Source organism: Podarcis cretensis (genome assembly GCF_951804945.1).
Source record: "Podarcis cretensis genome assembly, chromosome: 12".
Classification (NCBI taxonomy): Eukaryota; Metazoa; Chordata; class Lepidosauria; order Squamata; family Lacertidae; genus Podarcis; species Podarcis cretensis.
The window spans coordinates 50,347,876-50,367,697 of record NC_137181.1 but is presented as its reverse complement, the minus strand read 5'-3'; the positions used below and the strand labels follow the sequence as shown (position 1 = coordinate 50,367,697).

Below are 19,822 nucleotides of genomic sequence, written 5' to 3'. Positions count from 1 at the left end.
GCCCAATGGCTTTGGAGGCTCCTCAAGACAACCTCTTTATTGAGCATTCATCTTGATTTTTGCACAAATCTGATGTGGACGCTGGACAATAACTAGTCCTTAATGAGGATTTGTTCTGCTTTGTTTGTGAGGAGGTTATGTGAAGCTTGCGTTTTCATCCCAATTTGCTTGCACAGTGGTTATACACTGTCCCATCAACACATTTTTTTAATCCCACACTTTTTAGTGCATTTTCCATCACTTTTTTTAAAAAAGCTTCCTCACTCTGGTCTTTCAGGAAGGCTTTGATGATCTATTTGTTTTGGGTAACCAATGCATGCGTGAGCGATATTTTCTGCCTGTTATGGCATTCCTTTTAGCTAACATCATATTATATATTCTGGGCAGGTTGTGTGGGCTTTTTTTAGTATTGCCGGTTTATTATGTAAGCCACCTTGAGAGAGTTTTACTCTGAAAAGCAGCCCTATAAATATGTTAAAATAAAGTTAAACTTTAGAAAGACTGAAGCTCTTTAAGGAGAAGCTAAAGTTTAGTAGTGTTGGGCATTGCCCCCGAGAAAGCAGGAAAATACCTGAATCAACTGCATTATTATATGGGTTGTGTTCAGTTTGAGAATCATAAACTGATTTTTTTTTTAAACCCACAAAGAATTTAGGATGTTTCTAATGTGTCTTTTGGGTTTTCAGCCTCCACGGTACAATGCAACAATACTGTCAAGCTTTCCTTTGTGAAATGGGATAACTAGAAAGCGCAAAAGAAGAGACTGATGGATGATGCCAGTAGCTGGGACGTGAAAAGAAAAAACACCATTAAACTTTTGATACAATCACGAAAGTGTGTCTAAACGTGACTCCCTAGCTATGTAAAATGAGTATTCTTCCCTCATTGAAATTCTGCCAAAGGTGCAATGCAGCAGCATCTCGAGAGACAAGGATCTTGCTGCAGGGAGGAAAGTTAAGGTGGTGATTACCTTGAAACTAGTTGTAATGGATGCAAACTTGTTGTCGGCTGTCTCTGGGTTGCCTATGAGGTAGTCCCAACTAGTGAACATTTTCCAGCTAAAAATGAAGCTCTCATCATCCCCATCGCCTGTGTCTTCATGGGCATTCCGGGCCATTCTGCAGATCAACAAAATCATTTATTGTTGCTTACAATCTGCTATTCAGCCACTAGATGCCTCTGTTCTGTGAGCAGAGAGGTCTGTGTTTTCCAGGGCAGCACAGCTCTTTGAGACTTCTAGGCTGGCATTTCAGGCAGCAAATATATATAATTGTGGATACACATCAGGTTGAGCTGATTCAGGAGTCCTACATGTGTGCATTTATGATGCCACAAAACTGTCATTTAATTTTGCCTCTGAATGTGAAGATTCCATTTTAGGCTGCTACCAGTAAAACAACTTTGGTTAAACTGTTTTTATCACAATTTCATGTTTCATATTCTTAAGAGGGTCTCTTCTCCATTCTTCAGAGAGTGGCTGGAAGTGGGGAGGCAGAAAAAGGCCCTCCTTTCCTTCCACTCGCAGTTTTAATCTGAAATCTTAGGCGCAATACTGTGCCCAGAGCTCAGAAACTGCTCCTGCTAATGAAATATCCTGTCACAAAACACCATAGTGACACTTTCTGTTTCCTTGACAAACTTGGAGTTTTCAGACTTGCAACTTAACTGTTTTCAGACTTTGCAACTTAACTGTAAAGGGTGAGGAGGCAGTTGTGGAGGGCCATGGGGGGATGGGGCAAGAGATGCTTAACCCTTTCCTGGGCTTAATTCCAGTCCTGTACCTGACTGAGAGGAAAACTGCAAGAAAAAACTGAACTGCTTTGCCAGAGGAGTACCCGCATGTCTGAATCGTTCATTACACGCAAATGGCGCGCTTCAATGCACCACAGGCTAACCCATATTATGAAAATATGTGGTAGTGCTGTCTCGGAGTGCAAAGGCAATCCACACTCCCCAAATCTCTCTCAGAGCTCAAAATCCAATTGAAGAGTTGGAAGGGAACTCAAAGAATGTGCTGGTCTCTTATGACTCTAATCCTAAACTTTAAGTCGTGTTAATTCCAAGTGCCTAGCTAGACACAGGGGGATTCTAGAATCCTGATGTTGGCAGTTGCACACTGTTCAGCAGTCAAACTGTGAAGCTGTATTTGAAATGAAACGTCGGGGGGAAAGGTAGGAAGTCAGAATAGAATACAAAATAAAGCAGAGCATTTTGGCTTTAACACTGTTCTAACCCTAACCCTAGCTGCTACAATATGATAATTCTAGATGTTAGGCAGCAAGGATAATCAGCTTCCTGGTGATACTGAGGCATCTGATCAAGGCCTGTATTTTAAAATGAGCTTAAAGATATATTTGCAAATGTTTGTATGTTTCATGCCAGGCAGAGACCAGCTGGCTAAGTACTTTGGCAGTTGTTTATCTTCCTGCTCTCCTGAACAAGGGCCCCCCTGATTTATAGCAGTAGCAGGAGATAAGTTTCTCAAAGTTGTAAAAGGGAATTACAGGCTGGGAGCAAATGTTACACTGACCCTACATATTCACAATCAAGCTGCAAAAACACTAATTAAGAGTTGGTAAATAGTAAGATTTATTGTTTAACAGAAAATAATACCATGTGCCTCCCATCAGAACTCTAGCCATATTTTCCTAAGGTTTAAGGTATACTGAGAGAGTTAAAGGGCAATAAATTTTGGGAAGAGCTAATGGGAAAGGCAGCTGGCTGGGAAAAGGGGGGTGTAAACTGAAGAGGCTTCTTTTGAAGCTGTTTTTTACTGAGTTCCTTTTTTACTTTGCAAAGGCCTTTTCTTCTAAAAAGCTATCTATGTTATGTATGAGATTTGTTGGCTTAATGTAATTAGGCAAAGGATTTAGAAAGTAAGAAATGCTAGATTCTTATGTTAGATTCTTATTTCATTGATGGTGTGTGTGAATGTGAACCCAAGATCTCTGTTTAGATAGAATTTAATACCACGAGCCTTTTGTTTTAGCCATTTGTTTTGGAATGCAGGGGCAACAGGGGCAAAAGGTGATCTGGTAATTAAGGTGCCTTGTCGAGGCAAATGTAAGATATACGGCTACTTGTCTGCCATTTATGGATAGAAGGAAATTTGTCTCCCATAAAAGGTAATAGGAAATGGGTGTATCTTTTATGATTGGTTCTAGCAAACAGCCAATAGGAATTTCAACCAGGCTGATTGGACAGAGGCAGCCAAAGGAGGAGCAAGGGGGCTGGGCTGAGGAAATATAAGTGCTGGCCATCAGGGCTGGAAGGGGCAGAGCTTTGGTAACCATATACCACTGTGCCTATCATTTATTTGTCTGACAAATAAATTATTATTTTAATTTCTCTATTGCTGCGTTGAATATTTCATTCCAGCTAAGCGTTAACCACAAGCAGGGTGCTACAATACAGCAGTTGCAGTCTGGACCCTGATGATAGGAGGGAACTAGAGGCAAGACAAATCAGCATTTGAAAGGCTCTCTCCCCTGCCTTTTGAGAGAGTGACCTCTGACCAGTGGGGCACCAAAGCCAGTTGGCCAGGTCTTCTTTCAGGTAGGCATCTTAAGTACCCTTTTTGCAGCAGTTGTGTGGGACTGTCTTATCAAAATAGTAGGGGGGCTGATCAGGGCCTTCCTTCACCACCTTGATTTATCAGCAGGTCCCAACCAAATGGAAAATCTGGAGGGGAGACTTCAGGGTTGTGAGTCTGGGGTCTACCTTGTGTTTTCCTCCCTACATCCACTTTTTAAAGCAGCTTGTTCTTAGGAGCGTTTCTTCACGCCGTGTACCTGGTGCGGTTAAAATAGAAGTACATCAGCTTTATAAACTGCTAGGGGTTTCAGTGCCCTTTCCTGCTTGCTAAAATGATGCCGTTAAAAAAATAATTACATCGAGTGACAATGGAACTGCTTTGTTAGCACTCCAAGAAAAGAACTGAATGGATGGGAGCAGTGACTTGCCCTGTTTCAAGAAGCTTCTCAGGGACAGAATTGGAGAGAATTATGGATAACAATAAGCAATTTGTGCCAGGACAGAAAGCACTGCTTGGAAAGAATGATTCTTTTGTGGGAATTGTAATTAGGGGGCTTTAATGTGGGCCTGTCCTTGCATGCATTTGAAGATGTTGCTTTTAACTAAGGTGCAACTGCATATTTTCATAACATGGGTTACCCAGTGGTGCATTTGCGTGTAATGAACAATTCATGGGGTGGGGTGGGTGCCAAGCTGGGTCTTTGAACCTGGCGAAATAAAGCCTAGTTCTGCCTCTGCTCTGAGTAATTTATAAGGGGCTGTCTGGGAAACACAGGGTGGGTTGGCCTTAAGAGTGCCAGGAGGGGTTTTACGAAGTTTAGTGGAGGGGGTCTGCCATGGAAATGAGCAAACTGCTTTGATCTCAGAGCAGCAGGGGCAGACTTTGTTGCTATGTCACCTGTTAGCACTTGGATATGGATTATGAAGATCCATTATTGGTTAAAACTTATCTTTTCCCCTGTTGGGTTGGCACCCTTAACTACTGGATTCCTACCAAGCCAAATGGAAAGCTACACTGCATGAAAAGCCAAGAGGCTTGGGGTTTTCCCCACAGGCCCTGATAGCTTTAGGTTATGAGAAAGCTAGAGCAATAATCCGCCAACGAATTTGGGATGTGGAACTGCAATGCCACGTGAGCGAGATGAATAAACACCCAGCAATAAAAGATAATGGGAGAGGATTTACCCCAGCAAATTATTTGTCAAAATTACAAATACCTAAATACAGACGGTCATTTACCCTTATTGCACGGCAGATTTGAGGGCAAACCATACGCGGAACGAGTCTGTCCCTGCAGCTTGATGGAGGTAGAAACTGTCTCTCATGCCTTGTTATGCTGCCGTTTCTACAGGGATATACGCTCGGTATTTATTACCCCTGCCATGCAAAAATCTCCAAGTGAATCCGAACTTCAATGTCTAAAATCCCTGGTAGAGAACAAGGATTCTGAGATCACGTTAAGGGTAGCCAAATTCTGTGCAATTGCCATAAAACTTAGGGAACAAGCTGTGCTATCATAATGATTAAGGTTTTAAATGATAATTTTAGGTTAAATGTTAGTGACTAAGTTTTAATTTATATATTTTTTAACTGTTGCTATATCTGTATTGTCCCTGTTATACCCAATTGCAAATTCAAATGTATCCCTATCATGTTTTATGACTTCCTTGATATTGTATGTGGGCTGGAACTGGTCTGTGACTGAAATAATAAAATTCATTTAGCCTTGTGCGAGGCCAAAATTTGACGCCCTCTGCAGCCCTCACCCTGCCTTCCCAAAGTCAGGTAAGAGATGCCAGGGTGCTATCAGAGTCCTCATGCCTCCTTCCTGAATCTGGGCAAGCACTTAATGGGCTTTAAGAAGGTGCCCTCCCTGACTCCATACCGAATGTGGGCAAACCGCTGGCACTGCCCTAAAACCGCCTCTAGGTGTACGATACGGCAGCTGGAAGTTCTACCTGTGTCCCCTAGTGAGTTGTGGGCCAAGGAGTGTAATGAGCCCTGGCTCAGAGCCTTTATTTGTAAAAAAAACCAATTGCTTTGGTGCATCCCGGGTTCCCTCCCACCAAGGCTGCAAGATTAGGGGGTGTTGGTGTTGGCAAATACCAGAGAAAACTCAACTGGGAGTGTTAGGGCAAGGAAGGTGGGTGACAGGCTTTTCTGAGCATAACCTGTTCACCACACAAGGCAAGAATGCACCATACGCTAACACCACCAGTTTGTCAGAAAAAGCCATGCTAAAGAAAGAGCTGGACTTACGATCTTATGACAACTATTATACTGTATCCATATACACCGACAACGCCAACCATGAAATATGCCATTGGTAGCCTGTACTTTAGCCAGCCAATTGTCCTTTGGTTGTTGTAGTAGCCATAGAAAACAGCAGAATACTTAATGTAGCCCTAGAAGGAGAACAAAACAGCCTAAATCAGTTTGAGCATATTAAATGTTCGTTTTTATGCATATCAGATTAAAACATAACTTCGTAATCAGTATTGGATGCAAGCCTAGTGAGGGCGACAACCTGAATTCAGTTTACTCCTCATTGTGGAATGAGATGCCCATTTATGACTTCGCTGGTGTGCTGATTGATGCCTACCATTGTGGCGGGCACTTTTGATTGGGCACAAGAGATCATATAAGCAGAAGCTTTAGTTGCATTTCCTTTTGGGCTGTGCTAAGCAATTTTTCAGCCCGTTGCTTATTCAAACTTCCCACTGAGTTCAATGTGTCTTACACCCCAGGATTTGTGCTTAGGGTGGCAACAGTCCCAGTCTGATCAGCAACTCCTCGGCATAAGGACATGAAATGTATTGCATTGCATCTCCCTCTTGCAGGGATCAATTTTTCACTCCTGTGTACAGCCCCAGTGAAGCAGCATCCAGGAAAGGCTGCTAAAATTAATTTTCATTATCCCTTTGCAAGTTATCTGTGTGCTGCTACCTCTGCTGTGTGTGCGAGAAAAGAAGCAAAAATAGAAGTCGAGCAGAGAGGTCACAGATTGCTATTTCATAGACGTTACTATGTCAGACAGAATTCTCGTACAATCTCCAGATCAGCTCCATTGTCCCCAAGACAGACAGACAGATTTTCTTTCCCAAGTTATGCCTTCATATCTCTGAGTATGACATTTCTGTCTTCTGAAACAATATTGGGAGAGACTCTAATCTCCCCCCTCCACATTCAGTCAAAGGTAGACTCACAGAGTCTACACAGAGTAGACTCACTAAAATCACTGGGCTTAAGTTCACAGATTTCAGTGGGTCTGCTCTGAGTCCAAGGGCTTATCCACATTTACCTTTCCTTCATTCTTTCCAGGCATGGTCTGCACTTTAAAATTCTGGGCCCAGGTGTCCTTTTTTTTTTTTTTTTGCCACAGAGCTTTCCCCACAAATCCCACTCTTTAAAGCTCAATTGGAGCAAACATCAACCCATGGAAAATCCAAATTCCCATGAACTGGCAGGATGATGGAGAGGAGGAAGAGGATCCTGGCAAGGGATGTTGCCGGACTGGGACACACAGGGGCAAGCAGGGGACAGGGAAGGAAGTACTCATGGGGTGACAGAGGATGATGAGGAATGGGGGTCAGTGCACAGGAACCAGAGCAGCAGGACCCATCATGGGCCAGAGGGCCCCATGTCTCCATGCATGTGATGGGCTCTGAAGAGTAGGGAGCAGCGGAAGTGGTGCTCCAGGAGGCTGAGCAGACAAGGGCCCACAGACCATCTCCCTAGCTGGCCAGGTAGTGCTTGCTAGCTCTGGGAAGATGGGTGTGATTCCTCAGCTGGAGTAGTCTCATAACAGGTGAGGGTCACAGGCCTCATCAAGCCCAGATACTGCAATCAGCAAGCAAAGGACAAACTGGAAGTAGACCTGAGGTCTTGTGTCTGCTCACCTGCCCATGTTGATGAACCTTGGCTTGGATGCTCCAAGACTATGTTTTGGGTTTGACTCTGGACTGTGTTCTGACTGCTGGACTTCAGACTTGGCTACTTGGATTGACCCTGGATTGCATTTCCTGACTTTGCTCGTGTGACTTGACCCCCGGACTTGCTGCCAGGTAGGCCAGGGATTCAGGACACATATTGGCAATTGCTAAAGAGCAGTTTTTTACAGGGAAAGGTCAGGGGCAAACCCTCCCCCACCCAAATAAAAGACCCCCTAAGCACAGACCTGTGCCTGGAAAAAGTGGGGCAAAAGTGTGGATAAGCCCTAACTTAATATATTTTATTTATGTATTGAATTTGTATACAATCCTATACCCGGAGGTCTGAGGGCGGTTCACAGAATAACATCAAAATATAAAACCACAATATATATAGTCAAAATAAAAACAACCCAATACCCCCCAAAGAACCACATTTTAAAAGGACATAGGATATATCAGCCAAAGCCTCTTTTATTTTTGCGTAAGTTGTTTGGAATATACAGCTATTTCAGTATGATATCTACCAGACAGTGGCTGCATTCAGACCTAACACTGATCTACGAAGCATTGCTTGTTGAACCATAAGCTGCTTGCTGGTGTGTGCTCGAGCTCTCGCACTTTGCGATGGAATGGCTGGCTTAATGTTATATCTGAACCAGCACTTGTGGCCGGTTTCTCCCAATCAAGCAAACCATCACTGGGGAGCAAAAAATAAAAATTGGCTTCAGTTTGTGCTTTGTTTGGAGGGGAAACGAACCATGATAACTGCACATAATACGAACCTCAGCTGGTCTATGGTTTGTTCCCCCCCCCCAACTAAGGGAGGAGCAGAGCAGGAGCTGTGTGGACCATAGTTTGTTGACCTAGCATGATGTCTGAATGTACTCTTGCTGTGTACAAAAGGCTCTTTTTGTTCTTCTCTGCCTCAGCAGAGTCGCTGCTGTGACTGAGGCCGTGGGAAGAAGGCAAATAAGGGGCACCATGCAGCCCTGTGGATACACGGTCAGAATCTATTGTGTGCATTGTTGGGACAGCTAAAGGCAAAAAGCACAATGGAAAATCAAACACAAACGAGTTCTGTTTCGGTGTTCATTAGAAAGTTTATTTTCAGCTTGGGGTCTCGCTCTGTGCTTACATTTTATTTTGCTGGTTTTCCCCACTGCAAGAATAAAATGAAGATTATAGCCTCCAGAACACTCTTGTCAGAAATGGTGTCTTGAGCTCAAATGAAGCCTATTTTTTTCCCTCCTCTGTCCTCTTTTATGTAACCCATTTGTTGAGAAAGTCTTACAGTCTCTCTCCGATACGCACTTTCAAAAGCAGGGTCTGCCGGGATCAGTGCTGCTGACTGTTCATCCACTTCCATGCTTAAATCTCATCTCAGCATTTCCTAGATATTATGCTTATGGTGCAGTTCGTGCTGAGCTTCAGTGCCTTTGCAGACAGATTGGTTCTGTGGACCTTTGAGGCAGCAATATGGTGTATGGATCCCTACTAAGGGGAAGGCTAATGTTTAGTCCACCCATACACATAGGGAGGATTCTTGGGAATGGTTCACACATACATCTACGTTGCTTGATTTGATTTCAGCCCAGACACTGAGATGCAGCTCCAAAAGTATTCTGGCGGTTCCCTCACTGAGAAGAGTGAAGTTTCAGGGAACCAGGCAGAGGGGCTTTCTTGGCAGTGATGACTAAACAGCTTGAGGCCATGAGACTTGAAGGATTGCATTCTCCCTTAAGTACTTGCCCCGACCTTAAGATCTTCCATTGATCCTCCAGACCCTCCCTAGTATCTAGAGAAATGCCCTTCTAGAGAGGTTTGGCTGATGCCCAACACTTTGGTCTTCTTGGAGCTTGGTGAAGACATTTTTGTCCTTGGACTTTCAATTATAGTAAAAAGGTAAAGGTACCCCTGCCCGTACGGGCCAGTCTTGACAGACTCTGGGGTTGTGCGCCCATCTCACTTAAGAGGCCAGGGGCCAGCGCTGTCCGGAGACACTTCCGGGTCACGTGGCCAGCGTGACATCGCTGCTCTGGCCAGAGCCAGAGCCGCACATGGAAACGCCGTTTACCTTCCCGCTGGTAAGCGGTCCCTATTTATCTACTTGCACCCGGAGGTGCTTTTGAACTGCTAGGTTGGCAGGCGCTGGGACCGAGCAGCGGGAGCGCACCCTGTCGCAGGGATTCGAACCGCCGACCTTTCGATCGGCAAGTCCTAGGTGCTGAGGCTTTAACCCACAGCACCACCTGCGTCAATTATAGTAGACACATTTATTTTAGTGCTTTCAGATCTTTGCACTACGTTATTCCCCTCTCTGGTTTTATATGCTGGTTTTAAATTGTTTTTGTATCATTTAAGTGTTGCATTGTATTCTGTATATTTAATGGCCTGTGAATCACCCAGAAAATCAGTTCTATGGGTGGTATACAAATGAAGTAAATAAATGAGACAAATCTGAAGACACCTACCTCAAAATCCCAAAGAACAGAGAAATCCATGGCAGTTTTTTGCTCAGCCCTGGGTACAATTTTTCTTGGTATGCTTCCATATGGTGCTCCCATTAATATCTGGAACAAGTTAATCATAAATTTTTAAAAGATAATTTCTGAAGCATTGAAAATGCCCTTTTATTTCCTGACCCATCAATAACAACACAGCAACTTGCCCTTTATGTTGATAAAGTGTGTTGTTTTTAAAATGTGAGACAAATGGGCTCATTTATATGAAAAGAAATATCTGTCCCTCTATCCAGAAAATAGTCTGCACTCCTGGTGGATGAGGAAGGTGGGTTTGGGGCTAGGGATAAGAGGTGGGAGATTGAGGAGGTCTAAAGGTGGAGCTGGGGACGCAGGTGGCGCTGTGGGTTAAAGCCTCAGCGCCTAGGGCTTGCCGATCGAAAGGTCGGCGGTTCAAATCCCTGCGGCAGGGTGCGCTCCCGCTGCTCGGTCCCAGCGCCTGCCAACCTAGCAGTTCGAAAGCACCTCCGGGTGCAAGTAGATAAATAGGGACCGCTTACCAGCGGGAAGGTAAACGGCGTTTCCGTGTGCGGCTCTGGCTCGCCAGAGCAGCGATGTCACGCTGGCCACGTGACCCGGAAGAGTCTCCGGACAGCGCTGGCCCCTGGCCTCTTAAGTGAGATGGGCGCACAACCCCAGAGTCTGTCAAGACTGGCCCGTACGGGCAGGGGTACCTTTACCTTTACCTTTAAAGGTGGAGCTGGCAAGCAATGTGAGCTTGGGATGGCAGCCCCTAGTCATTTTTTTAAAAAAGAAGGTCTCTAGCCCTCCTAGAAAGGAAGTTTTGAGGCAAAATGTAGAGATTCATTCTAAGCCAGTGTCATCCTCAATGTTATCACCAATTACTATTGGTGTGAAAAGTCTACTGAATTGTCAGGGACTGTGCTTTCTTGCATTTTGTTGTCATTAGACCCTACTTTTTACAGTTTTTCTCTAGACCCACCTATGCCAAAGTAATTGTGTTAGTCCAGTGGTCCTCAAACTTTTTCCCCTCTGGGCCACACTTTCAGAATAAACATTTGCTTGCGCCACACCAACTTTTCTATTGGTAAGAAATACATTGGAAAACAAAGAGGAAACAGCTAGCAGTGCTTGATTTATAACACAGAGCGCAACTACTTTATAATATGATTGTGGGACCTCCATAAAATATAAAACAATGCAAATACATAAGAACACAATCCGTTCCCAAAATATAATTATAATGAGCCTCTTGCATATGTACCTTAAGTATATATATATATATAACTCAATGAGAGGTGTGAGCTTGCTTTCGTTGGCTAATCTCATTTATATCAAGTCTAATTTGAGACAAACTCTCATCTCCTCATCAACACAAAGAAGCCTTTCTCTTTTCTGATCTTTCATATTTGTCAGAGTTGAAAATCCCTGTTCACAACAATTTGTCGTGGAGAACTGTCAAAGAATACACAAAGCTCTGGGAGTGAGGCATGGATACTGTTTCTGGTTGTATATCCATTCTCCACAGAAATGTTCAAATGTTTCTTTGATAGTCCTTGAATATTCCTGCCACATTTGCTAACCTCTCTTGCCACACCAGTGTGGCATGCCACATCCTCCTTTGAGAACCACTGCTTTGGTGTCACAAGACTGTTGTTTTTGCTGCAACTGACTAACACAGCTGCCTCTCTGAATTAAATTATGCTTCTTACCCTTCCCCTGTTTTAAGTGGGCTTAGTTGTGAAATATTCACAGTGGCAAAATTATATCTGGGCACTGTAATCCACATAAATATGAAATTTTACTTAAATACATTAAGGGAATTGGTAACCATTATTTTATGAACAGATTTCTTCTGATTTTTAAGCAACAAAACATTTTACATCATCATTTAAAACCAGTTACACACCAGAATGGCATTGTTGATATTGTATATGGATGCCAAGTGCAAATTAACAAAATCTATTAGAATAAGGGTGGGTAGAAATCCAAAGGCTAATTTTTACATGGAGTTCTTTGCAGTATATTAGACTAGGAACCAGAGAATGAGAATGATTTTTCCTATTAGTTAAAAAATCTTGTGATTTTACAATGGTCTCCCATTTCATATAGTTAACACTGATCTGTTGCCTTGCATGGCTTGTATCTGTACTGTCCTTCCTGCTTGGAAATAAAATAAAATACCGAAACTAAGATAATTCAGAATAAAACCCCAGTCACCCATACACTTAAACATTCTCCTTTCACAATTAATGTGTGAAGATCATATTTTACATAGCAGTAATCTGAATTCTGCTCATTTTCGGCTGATGGCAGAATTCTTGGGGGATGTCATGGGTTATATTTCCCCTGAATGCCGTAAAAGGATTATGTTTATCTCTCTATGCAGCACACATTCCTCTACAAAAAGCTGGATCAAGTTGGGGGCATTGTTCATGCCTGGAGAGAGGCTTTGTAGTACAACATCCCAATGAATGTGAAGTAATCTTTGTTTGTGCTGTGGTGTGTGTGTGTGTGTGTGTGTGTGTGTGTGTGTGTGTGTGTGTGTGTTTGCATGCAAGAATTCAGGATGATGGGGCTGATAGATGATAGCAGCAAGATGCTAGGGTGAATTTGATAGCTCCATGCAGAGAAATGTGCCGTTGCTTCCTGCACATATTAAAATTAGGAAGCAATGTAAGGTGGGGTCCAGGGTCCAGACTAAGGTTTGAAGGTAAGGGACCCCTGGACAGTTAAGTCCAGTCAAAGGCGACTATGGAGCTGCGGCGCTCATTTCACTTTCAGGACGAGGGAGCCAGCGTTTGTCCATAGACAGCTTTCTGGGTCATATGGCCAGCATGACTAAACCACTTCTGGCGCAATGGAAAACCGTGAAGGAAACCAGAGCGCACGGAAATGCCGTTTACCTTCCTGCCACAGCAGTATCTATTTATCTACTTGCACTGGTGTGCTTTCAAACTGCTAGGTTGGCAGGAGCTGGGGATTCAAACTGTCGATCTTCTGATCGGCAAGCCCAAGAGGCTCAGTGGTTTAGACCACAGTGCCACCCCTGTTTGTATTCAGTGCTGTGAGAGCAGAGTTCTGCTATGCTCTCCTCTTCCTGGGCACTCCAAAAACCTGCTTTTGAGGGTCCCCATGCACATAAAAAGCTGCCTCTAGGCCACTGGCCAGTCTATTTCAATATTGTCTACAAAGTGAGGCAGCAGCTGTCCCAGCTTTCAGACTGGGGTCTCTCAACGTACATAGAGAATGAACCTAGAACCTTCTGAATGCAAAGCAGATGCTTTCTGCTCCTGAGCAACAGCCTTTCCCTAGAGGTCTGCCCTGGCGTTCTATATACAATGTGTTAAATAGCCCATGTAGATGTTATGGCTTATTGCAACATGAGCTGATGCAAATCAATGTCTTCTGGGTCCAAACCCAATTTTTTTTACTGAGGATTATTATTTCCATACTTACCTCTGGAATTATAACTAATCCAAATATCAAGCCAAACAGCACCAAGTTCACTCCATACATCCAACGTAGAAATATGAAATAGGAGGCCACTGAAGAACCAAAATGACCTTAAATAATGAGAAGATGTCATTAGAAAAGTGCTGGGTTCAGACAGAATTTTCTGTGGTACAGGTACATCGTTCAGCCCGGACACTGAGATCCAGCTCCAAGGGCCTTCTGGCGGTTCCCTCATTGCAAGAAGTGAGGTTACAGGGAACCAGACAGAGGGCCTTCTCGGTGGTGGCGCCCTCCCTTCAGATGTGAAGGAAATAAGCAGCTATCTTCTCTTTAAAATACATCTGAAGGCAGCCCTGTTTAGGGAAGTTTTTAATATTTAATGCTGTATTGTTTTTAACACTTGATTGGAAGCCGCCCAGAGTGCCTGGAGAAACTCAGCCAGATGGGCGGGGAATAAATAAAATTATTATTATTATTATTATTATTATTATTATTATTACACACAGGGCTGGCCCAGGATGCTTTGCCACTGGAGGCAAAACCTCGCCTCTGCTCCCCACCATAACTGTGTCCGTCTGCCATGTCCTGCTCCTGGCAGCCTTTTCTTCAGCCTGCCGGCAGCTTCCCAATTTATCTCACAAACCATGCCTGGCTCTGACACACTGAGCAGGTGGCCATCCTCTTATCGCTGGTGAACTATCGACACTCCCGTGTCAACCTTCATTCTGTCAAATGCCTTTGGTGCCGGGTAGCTCTCTTCACTGTAAGTAAAGCCCTGTAACAACGGAGGCACCTGCCACTTAACGTTCTCCTTGCCTGATGCCTCTCTGCCTAGAGCTGTGCCTATAAGAGAGAAAGAAACTGTGCCCACGTGGTTCTACCTGCTTCAGAGGGAAAGGTTGTGCCCACACACTCTCTGCTTCTGTGCCTGTATCAATGAGAGAAACTGGCTGATCCCTGCTGATGCCTCAAGGGAAACTGACTGGCCATTCATTCAGATGCAGTCCAGATCAGGAGTGCCAACGTGGCCCTGTGACCGAGGGTGCCAGGGGCCATGGGTGTCATGCCCTGGCACCATAATTTATGGGTGCCCAGCCCCTTCATGGGGAATTTTGTGGGTGCTCAGGCACCCAGGGCCCCAGGGAGTTGGCACCTATGGTGACAATAATGCAAGAAATGAACCATAGAATTGTGGAATTGGAAGGGACCCCGAGGGTCATCTAGTCCAACCCCCTGCAATGCAGCAATTTGCAACTGACCCATACAGGAATCAAACCTGCAACCTTGGTGTCACCAGCATCACACTTGAACCAACTGAGCTATTGTGGCTCTTAGCCATTTCCATGAGAAAGGTGCCTCTTGCACTCCAGATCAGGCAGAGGTTTCAACTTTTTTCTTGACCTCCCATCTTCTCAAAACACAAGTTTGGCATCTCCTTAAGGCAAGCACACACCATACTCATGTTTTTGAGCCCATGGGACAACTGCCCTTGCTGGCTTCAGTGAATAAATGGAAGCCATTGATGAGGAATAAGCAGCCAGCAAGTGAAAAACTGTGAGAAATATCTGGGAATCAACCTGAAGAGGGTTGTAGTTATTCCCATAGAACAATAAAAAACTAAAATTGAAGTAATTTTTTTAAAAAACAACAACAACACTTTAGGACTAATATTAAAATGTTATTTCCTGCACATCTTCAATTACCCCTGTTTGTACTGGACAAGCAAAGAAATCAGCATATGCTGAAATCCTTGGTGCATAGTGATTGGATGTAGACAACAAGTTTTTAAGTGGTCAATAAGTAGCATTCTCCTTCCACACTGAGAACGAAATTATTAAGTCTGTTATCTTGAAGTTCTCCAAAATAAAGCATGCAATGTAGCTTTGAGGCTTGCTCTTTTAATGAAATCTTTTTTATCTGTACACTGCTTTGGAAACAGAAGTTGAAAAGCAGTGCTTAAACTTAGTAAACAAAAGAAGTGTTTTGTGAAACAGCGAGCATGGGATGTTTCAAATGAGGGAAAGGTCATTATGTTTGGGTTGTGATGTTAAGGTTGGTCTATGAAGATTCTTTTTAGGGATTCCAGAACAATATTGACAAACATTCTATTAAATAAGTAGAAATGTTAACTTACTTTCCACTTCTTTTATCTTCATTTCCCATGGTATACATTGTGTCTTAAAATTGTCAAAATCTCTCTTGAACTTGACCCATTTCTGGAAATAAACAGAGTAGAAGGTAACGTTGCTCCGGCGCTGCAGGCAGAATTGTGGAATTGTTAAAATTATTTATTGCTGTCCTGAAAAACTAAAGATGAGCCCCTCATCTAAAACTGCTGGATTTCAACTAGACAGTGACATTGAGCTCTTTTGATTGATGACAGGGAGAACAAGTGGACTTTACTTTGACTCTTCTTTCTAGCAGTATACTTTACCATTAGACAGAGTGAGGCGGCTGATTTTTGAGTGCCATGAAAGGGCAGCAAATTGATTGATTATTATTACTATTACTCCCAGAGAGAGGTGTATGTGGGTTGTTGTTTTTTTTGTAGAAAGTGCCAGAATAACTTAACTGGCCTTGGATACTCTGCACCTTGACCTGAAAGACGCCATTTGCTTCTTTGCCTTTGACAACAAAATATGCTGGGAAGCCCTCTTTAAAGTGAGACACCTAAGTATTGTAAGGAATCCTTGTTCATACTGCCTTCCCTATTTAGCAGCGGTTTGGTTCTTCCATTTATTTCAACATTGACAGTGCTTGAAATATGTATTTCAAGTACAGTGGTACCTCGGGTTCAGTGGCGTAGCGTGGGTTGTCAGCACCCGGGGCAAGGCAAGTAATTTGCGCCCCCTAACCCATGGATTTGCGCCCCCTAACCCTAACCCCCAGATGTTGCGCCCGGTGTGGCCGGGCCCCCCTGCACCCCCCACGCTACGCCACTGCTTGGGTTAAGAACTTAATTTGTTCCGGAGGTCCGTTCTTAACCTGAAACTGTTCTTAACCTGAGGTACCACTTTAGCTAATGGGGCCTCCTGCTGCTGCCACCGTGCGATTTCTGTTCTCATCCCGAAGCAAACTCGAGGTACTATTTCTGGGTTAGCGGAGTCTGTAACCTTGAAGCATCTGTAACCCAAGGTACCACTGTATGGTTTTAAAAACTCAACTTCAACATTTTTAATTCCTGCGTTTGCATTTTCTTTCTTTCTTTTCTTAAAAATATTACAAACAATACAATAATACAGAAGAATACAAAGGGGGTACAAAACCAAACCAAAACCAAAAAGATAATATAAATAAAATTACACATATAATCCACCAACCACCCTTGACTCCCCTTCACCACATCCCGATTTCTGTTATCTATTATATTGAATCTTTACATTATATTCCTTATCTGGATTATCTTTCATTTCTCATTTCAAACATCATTCTTCTTGTAAACTCTACAGTCTTAATCTATACATTTCAACATATTGTTTTTTGATCAGTGTTTATCTATTTAATCTTCAAAGCATTTCCATTGTAATCTTAACTTTTGATTACAGTAACCTTATGGCTGCTGTAAATTTTGCCAGTTGTATATAATGACTCATTTTACATACGCTTTGGAGGGAATTATTTCACTTTTCCATTTACTGGCTAATACTGTTCTGGCAGCTGCTGTAGCATACAGGAAAATTACTTTCTTTTCTTGTGGAATATCCTTCCCCAAAAGGCCCAGTAGGTAAGCCTCAGGTTTCTTTTCTATGGGGCTCCTAAGGATCTTTTTTATTTCTTCATGTATAATATCCCAGAAACGTTTTACTTTTTGCAGTCCCACCAGATATGGTACATCGTCCCTTCCAATTCCTGACACTTCCAAAATAGGTTGGATTTTAATTTGTAAATTTTAGCTAATTTCGATGGTGTCAAGTACCATCTAAAAACATTTTCATGAAATGCAGCAGCAAAAATGCACCATACAAATTATGGGAAAACCTTACATTCATCAGAGTTCCTCATGTCGCTTACCTTTGCCATCATCATTTTGTAGGCATACAACTTTTTTCCTTTGCCTTTCCCCAAGGCACCTTCAAACTTTTCAACAAAAGCTTGAGCCTCCCTAATTTAAAGTTTGAAAAGGTGATTATATTAACGACAACAGCAATAATAATGCATCTCTGGAAGTTGACAGAAGCTTTAACATTTACCGTTGTGTTGACCACAAATGCAGTATAACCACTGAAGTCACAGTGCTTGAGTTCTAAAGCAGTGCCAAGGCCTGAGTTTCATCATGAAGGAATCTGAAATCACGTCTGCTGTCATGTTATACAAAGGGGTTCTTATCCAACATTTCTCCTCTGTGATGATATTTACACTATAAATGTAAACTGGTTTAATTGCCATGGTTTCTTCTCTCTCAACATTGTGACTTGGTCATTGTTGCATCATTGTCCATGAACAACTTTCTTAGTAAGATGGCAAGCCACATTATGTTGAGGTAGTCCTCTCTATGTCTCCCTCCCTAGTTACGTCAACTGACAAACTCCTAATGTCAGCTGACCAGTTTACTCAGATTTGGAGCTTTCAGTGAGTACTAAAGGATGTATCTTCACCACAAAACCTACATTTTTTTCATGAGGGGTTACTGATCTACATGGTTCTCTGTGGTGCCTTGAATTGGTGGGGGCATTGAAGTTACTGGACATGACTCACTTAAGTTCACTAATTTCAGTTGGTTTACTCTGAGTAGGGCATAATTAACTACAACCCTAATTCCTTATGTTGTGTTTCCTTGATACTTTAGCATCTAGTAACTTGCCCTGCTTTCTCTTCTAGCTCTACATGTGGGTCTTTGTATGAAATAATTTGGACATCATTTTGCACTATATTATTATTATTATTATTATTATTATTATTATTATTATTATTTATTATGAAAAACATGCTGCCCATTTTTCAGTTGAAATTGATGGTGAATATAAAATAACCCACAGTTCAACTGAATCATAAATCAAAATATGAGCAGAAAAATCAAGACTATAATAAAACAAAATGACTATTAGATAAACATCAATATGCCAAAAAGAGAAAATATTCAGCCAAGGGCCTTCTTAAACAGCCATAATGAACCATTAGGTTTTAAAACAGTTAATGTACACATGAAGCCTTATACTGAACCAGACAATTGGCTCAGTTGTCTGGTCTGAGTGGCAGCAGCTGTCCCAGACAGAATGCTCTCCTCTCACCTGCTGAGATGCCAAGGGCTGAACTTGAGACCTTCAGCAAGCCAGCTGTATGCTGTACCATTGAGCTCTAGCCACTCCCTGATGCTGGCCAGTAAACATTATTAGCTGAGGGCACATTGCGTCATTCGCTGGAAGAGCCTGGCAGCTGTACTCCACAAAGCAGTAATTGGTGCATTATGTTTCTCCTAACTGCTTCCAAATGTCTAACACCTGAAAGCTCTTGGGAAAGGATCACTGTGATTCGTATATATAGCAAAAAGCATAAATAATCAAAGAAGAGCAGAGAGCTTACTTCAACAAGGTTTCTGAAAGCCAGGCATTTAGGCCTGTGTGTTTTAATTGAAGCAATAAAATGAGCCAAAGCTGGGTATCAGTCGAAGAGATTTCTACTCATCATCTGGCCTTCAGTTACAAAGACCGATAACAGATTCCTGCTTTCAGCGTTCTTCTTGTTAAGGCAACCGATATGGCAAACATTGGTTGCTTTCCCAAAGTGATATAGTGGCTGCAGGGCAGTTTCTGCAGTTTTGGAAGAGAAGCCTAAACACATACCTATCCCTTGTGAAAATGGACATCACTGGGGGGAGTGTTGCAGGTTACCTCAGCACAGCTAATTTCTTTGCCATCCGCCAGGGTTTGTTTCTCATGATCGAAATGAGTTTCTTCTTCTCCTCCACTTGCTCCTTTAGCTTGGCCAGTTCTTCTTCGCATAGAGACTCATCGTCTGAGGAGTTGGGAGATGAGGAAGAACTAGGAGCAAAAAGACAAGATCGGGACCAGGGACAGTTCATTCCTTTGTTCATGTGGTGAGTGCTTTGAATCTTGCATGTATCAGCTCATCAAATGCATTCAGCTCACCATGTGCACTCATTGCTATGCACAGGGTCCAGTGTTTTGTGTTCCAATGCAAAAACAGGAGTAACACGTGCAAAAATACTTTGCATTTGATGACAGGTGTTGACCATGGATAGCTTGGCATGTGTCACATACTTTGTGGCTATTGTGTGTTCAGTAAACATGTGATTTGGCTATAAACATGTGATGTGATGGTAGATGTAAGATACTGGGTGACTTGGTCAATATTATCCATTACTGATAAAGGATGGAAATGAGGATGAAAAGTGGACACTGATGCCTGAATACACAACAGACTACAGTGGTACCTTGGTTCTCAAACACCTTAGTTCCAAAA

The 19,822-nt window shown here is 42.9% G+C and overlaps 1 protein-coding gene across 1 annotated transcript in view; it reads right to left on the bottom strand.

Moving 5' to 3' along the window:
• TMC2 (transmembrane channel like 2) overlaps positions 1-19,433 on the bottom strand; it is a gene marked incomplete at both ends in the record, with an annotated part of 42,668 nt that extends 23,235 nt beyond the window's left edge. The window contains 7 exons of the mRNA XM_079947703.1: positions 971-1,118; positions 5,794-5,939; positions 9,938-10,036; positions 13,406-13,512; positions 15,537-15,618; positions 17,414-17,504; positions 19,231-19,433. Coding sequence (XP_079803829.1) covers positions 971-1,118; positions 5,794-5,939; positions 9,938-10,036; positions 13,406-13,512; positions 15,537-15,618; positions 17,414-17,504; positions 19,231-19,433 — 876 coding nt within the window. The remainder of the gene's footprint in view (positions 1-970; positions 1,119-5,793; positions 5,940-9,937; positions 10,037-13,405; positions 13,513-15,536; positions 15,619-17,413; positions 17,505-19,230) is intronic.
• Between the last annotated feature and the right edge of the window lie 389 nt (positions 19,434-19,822).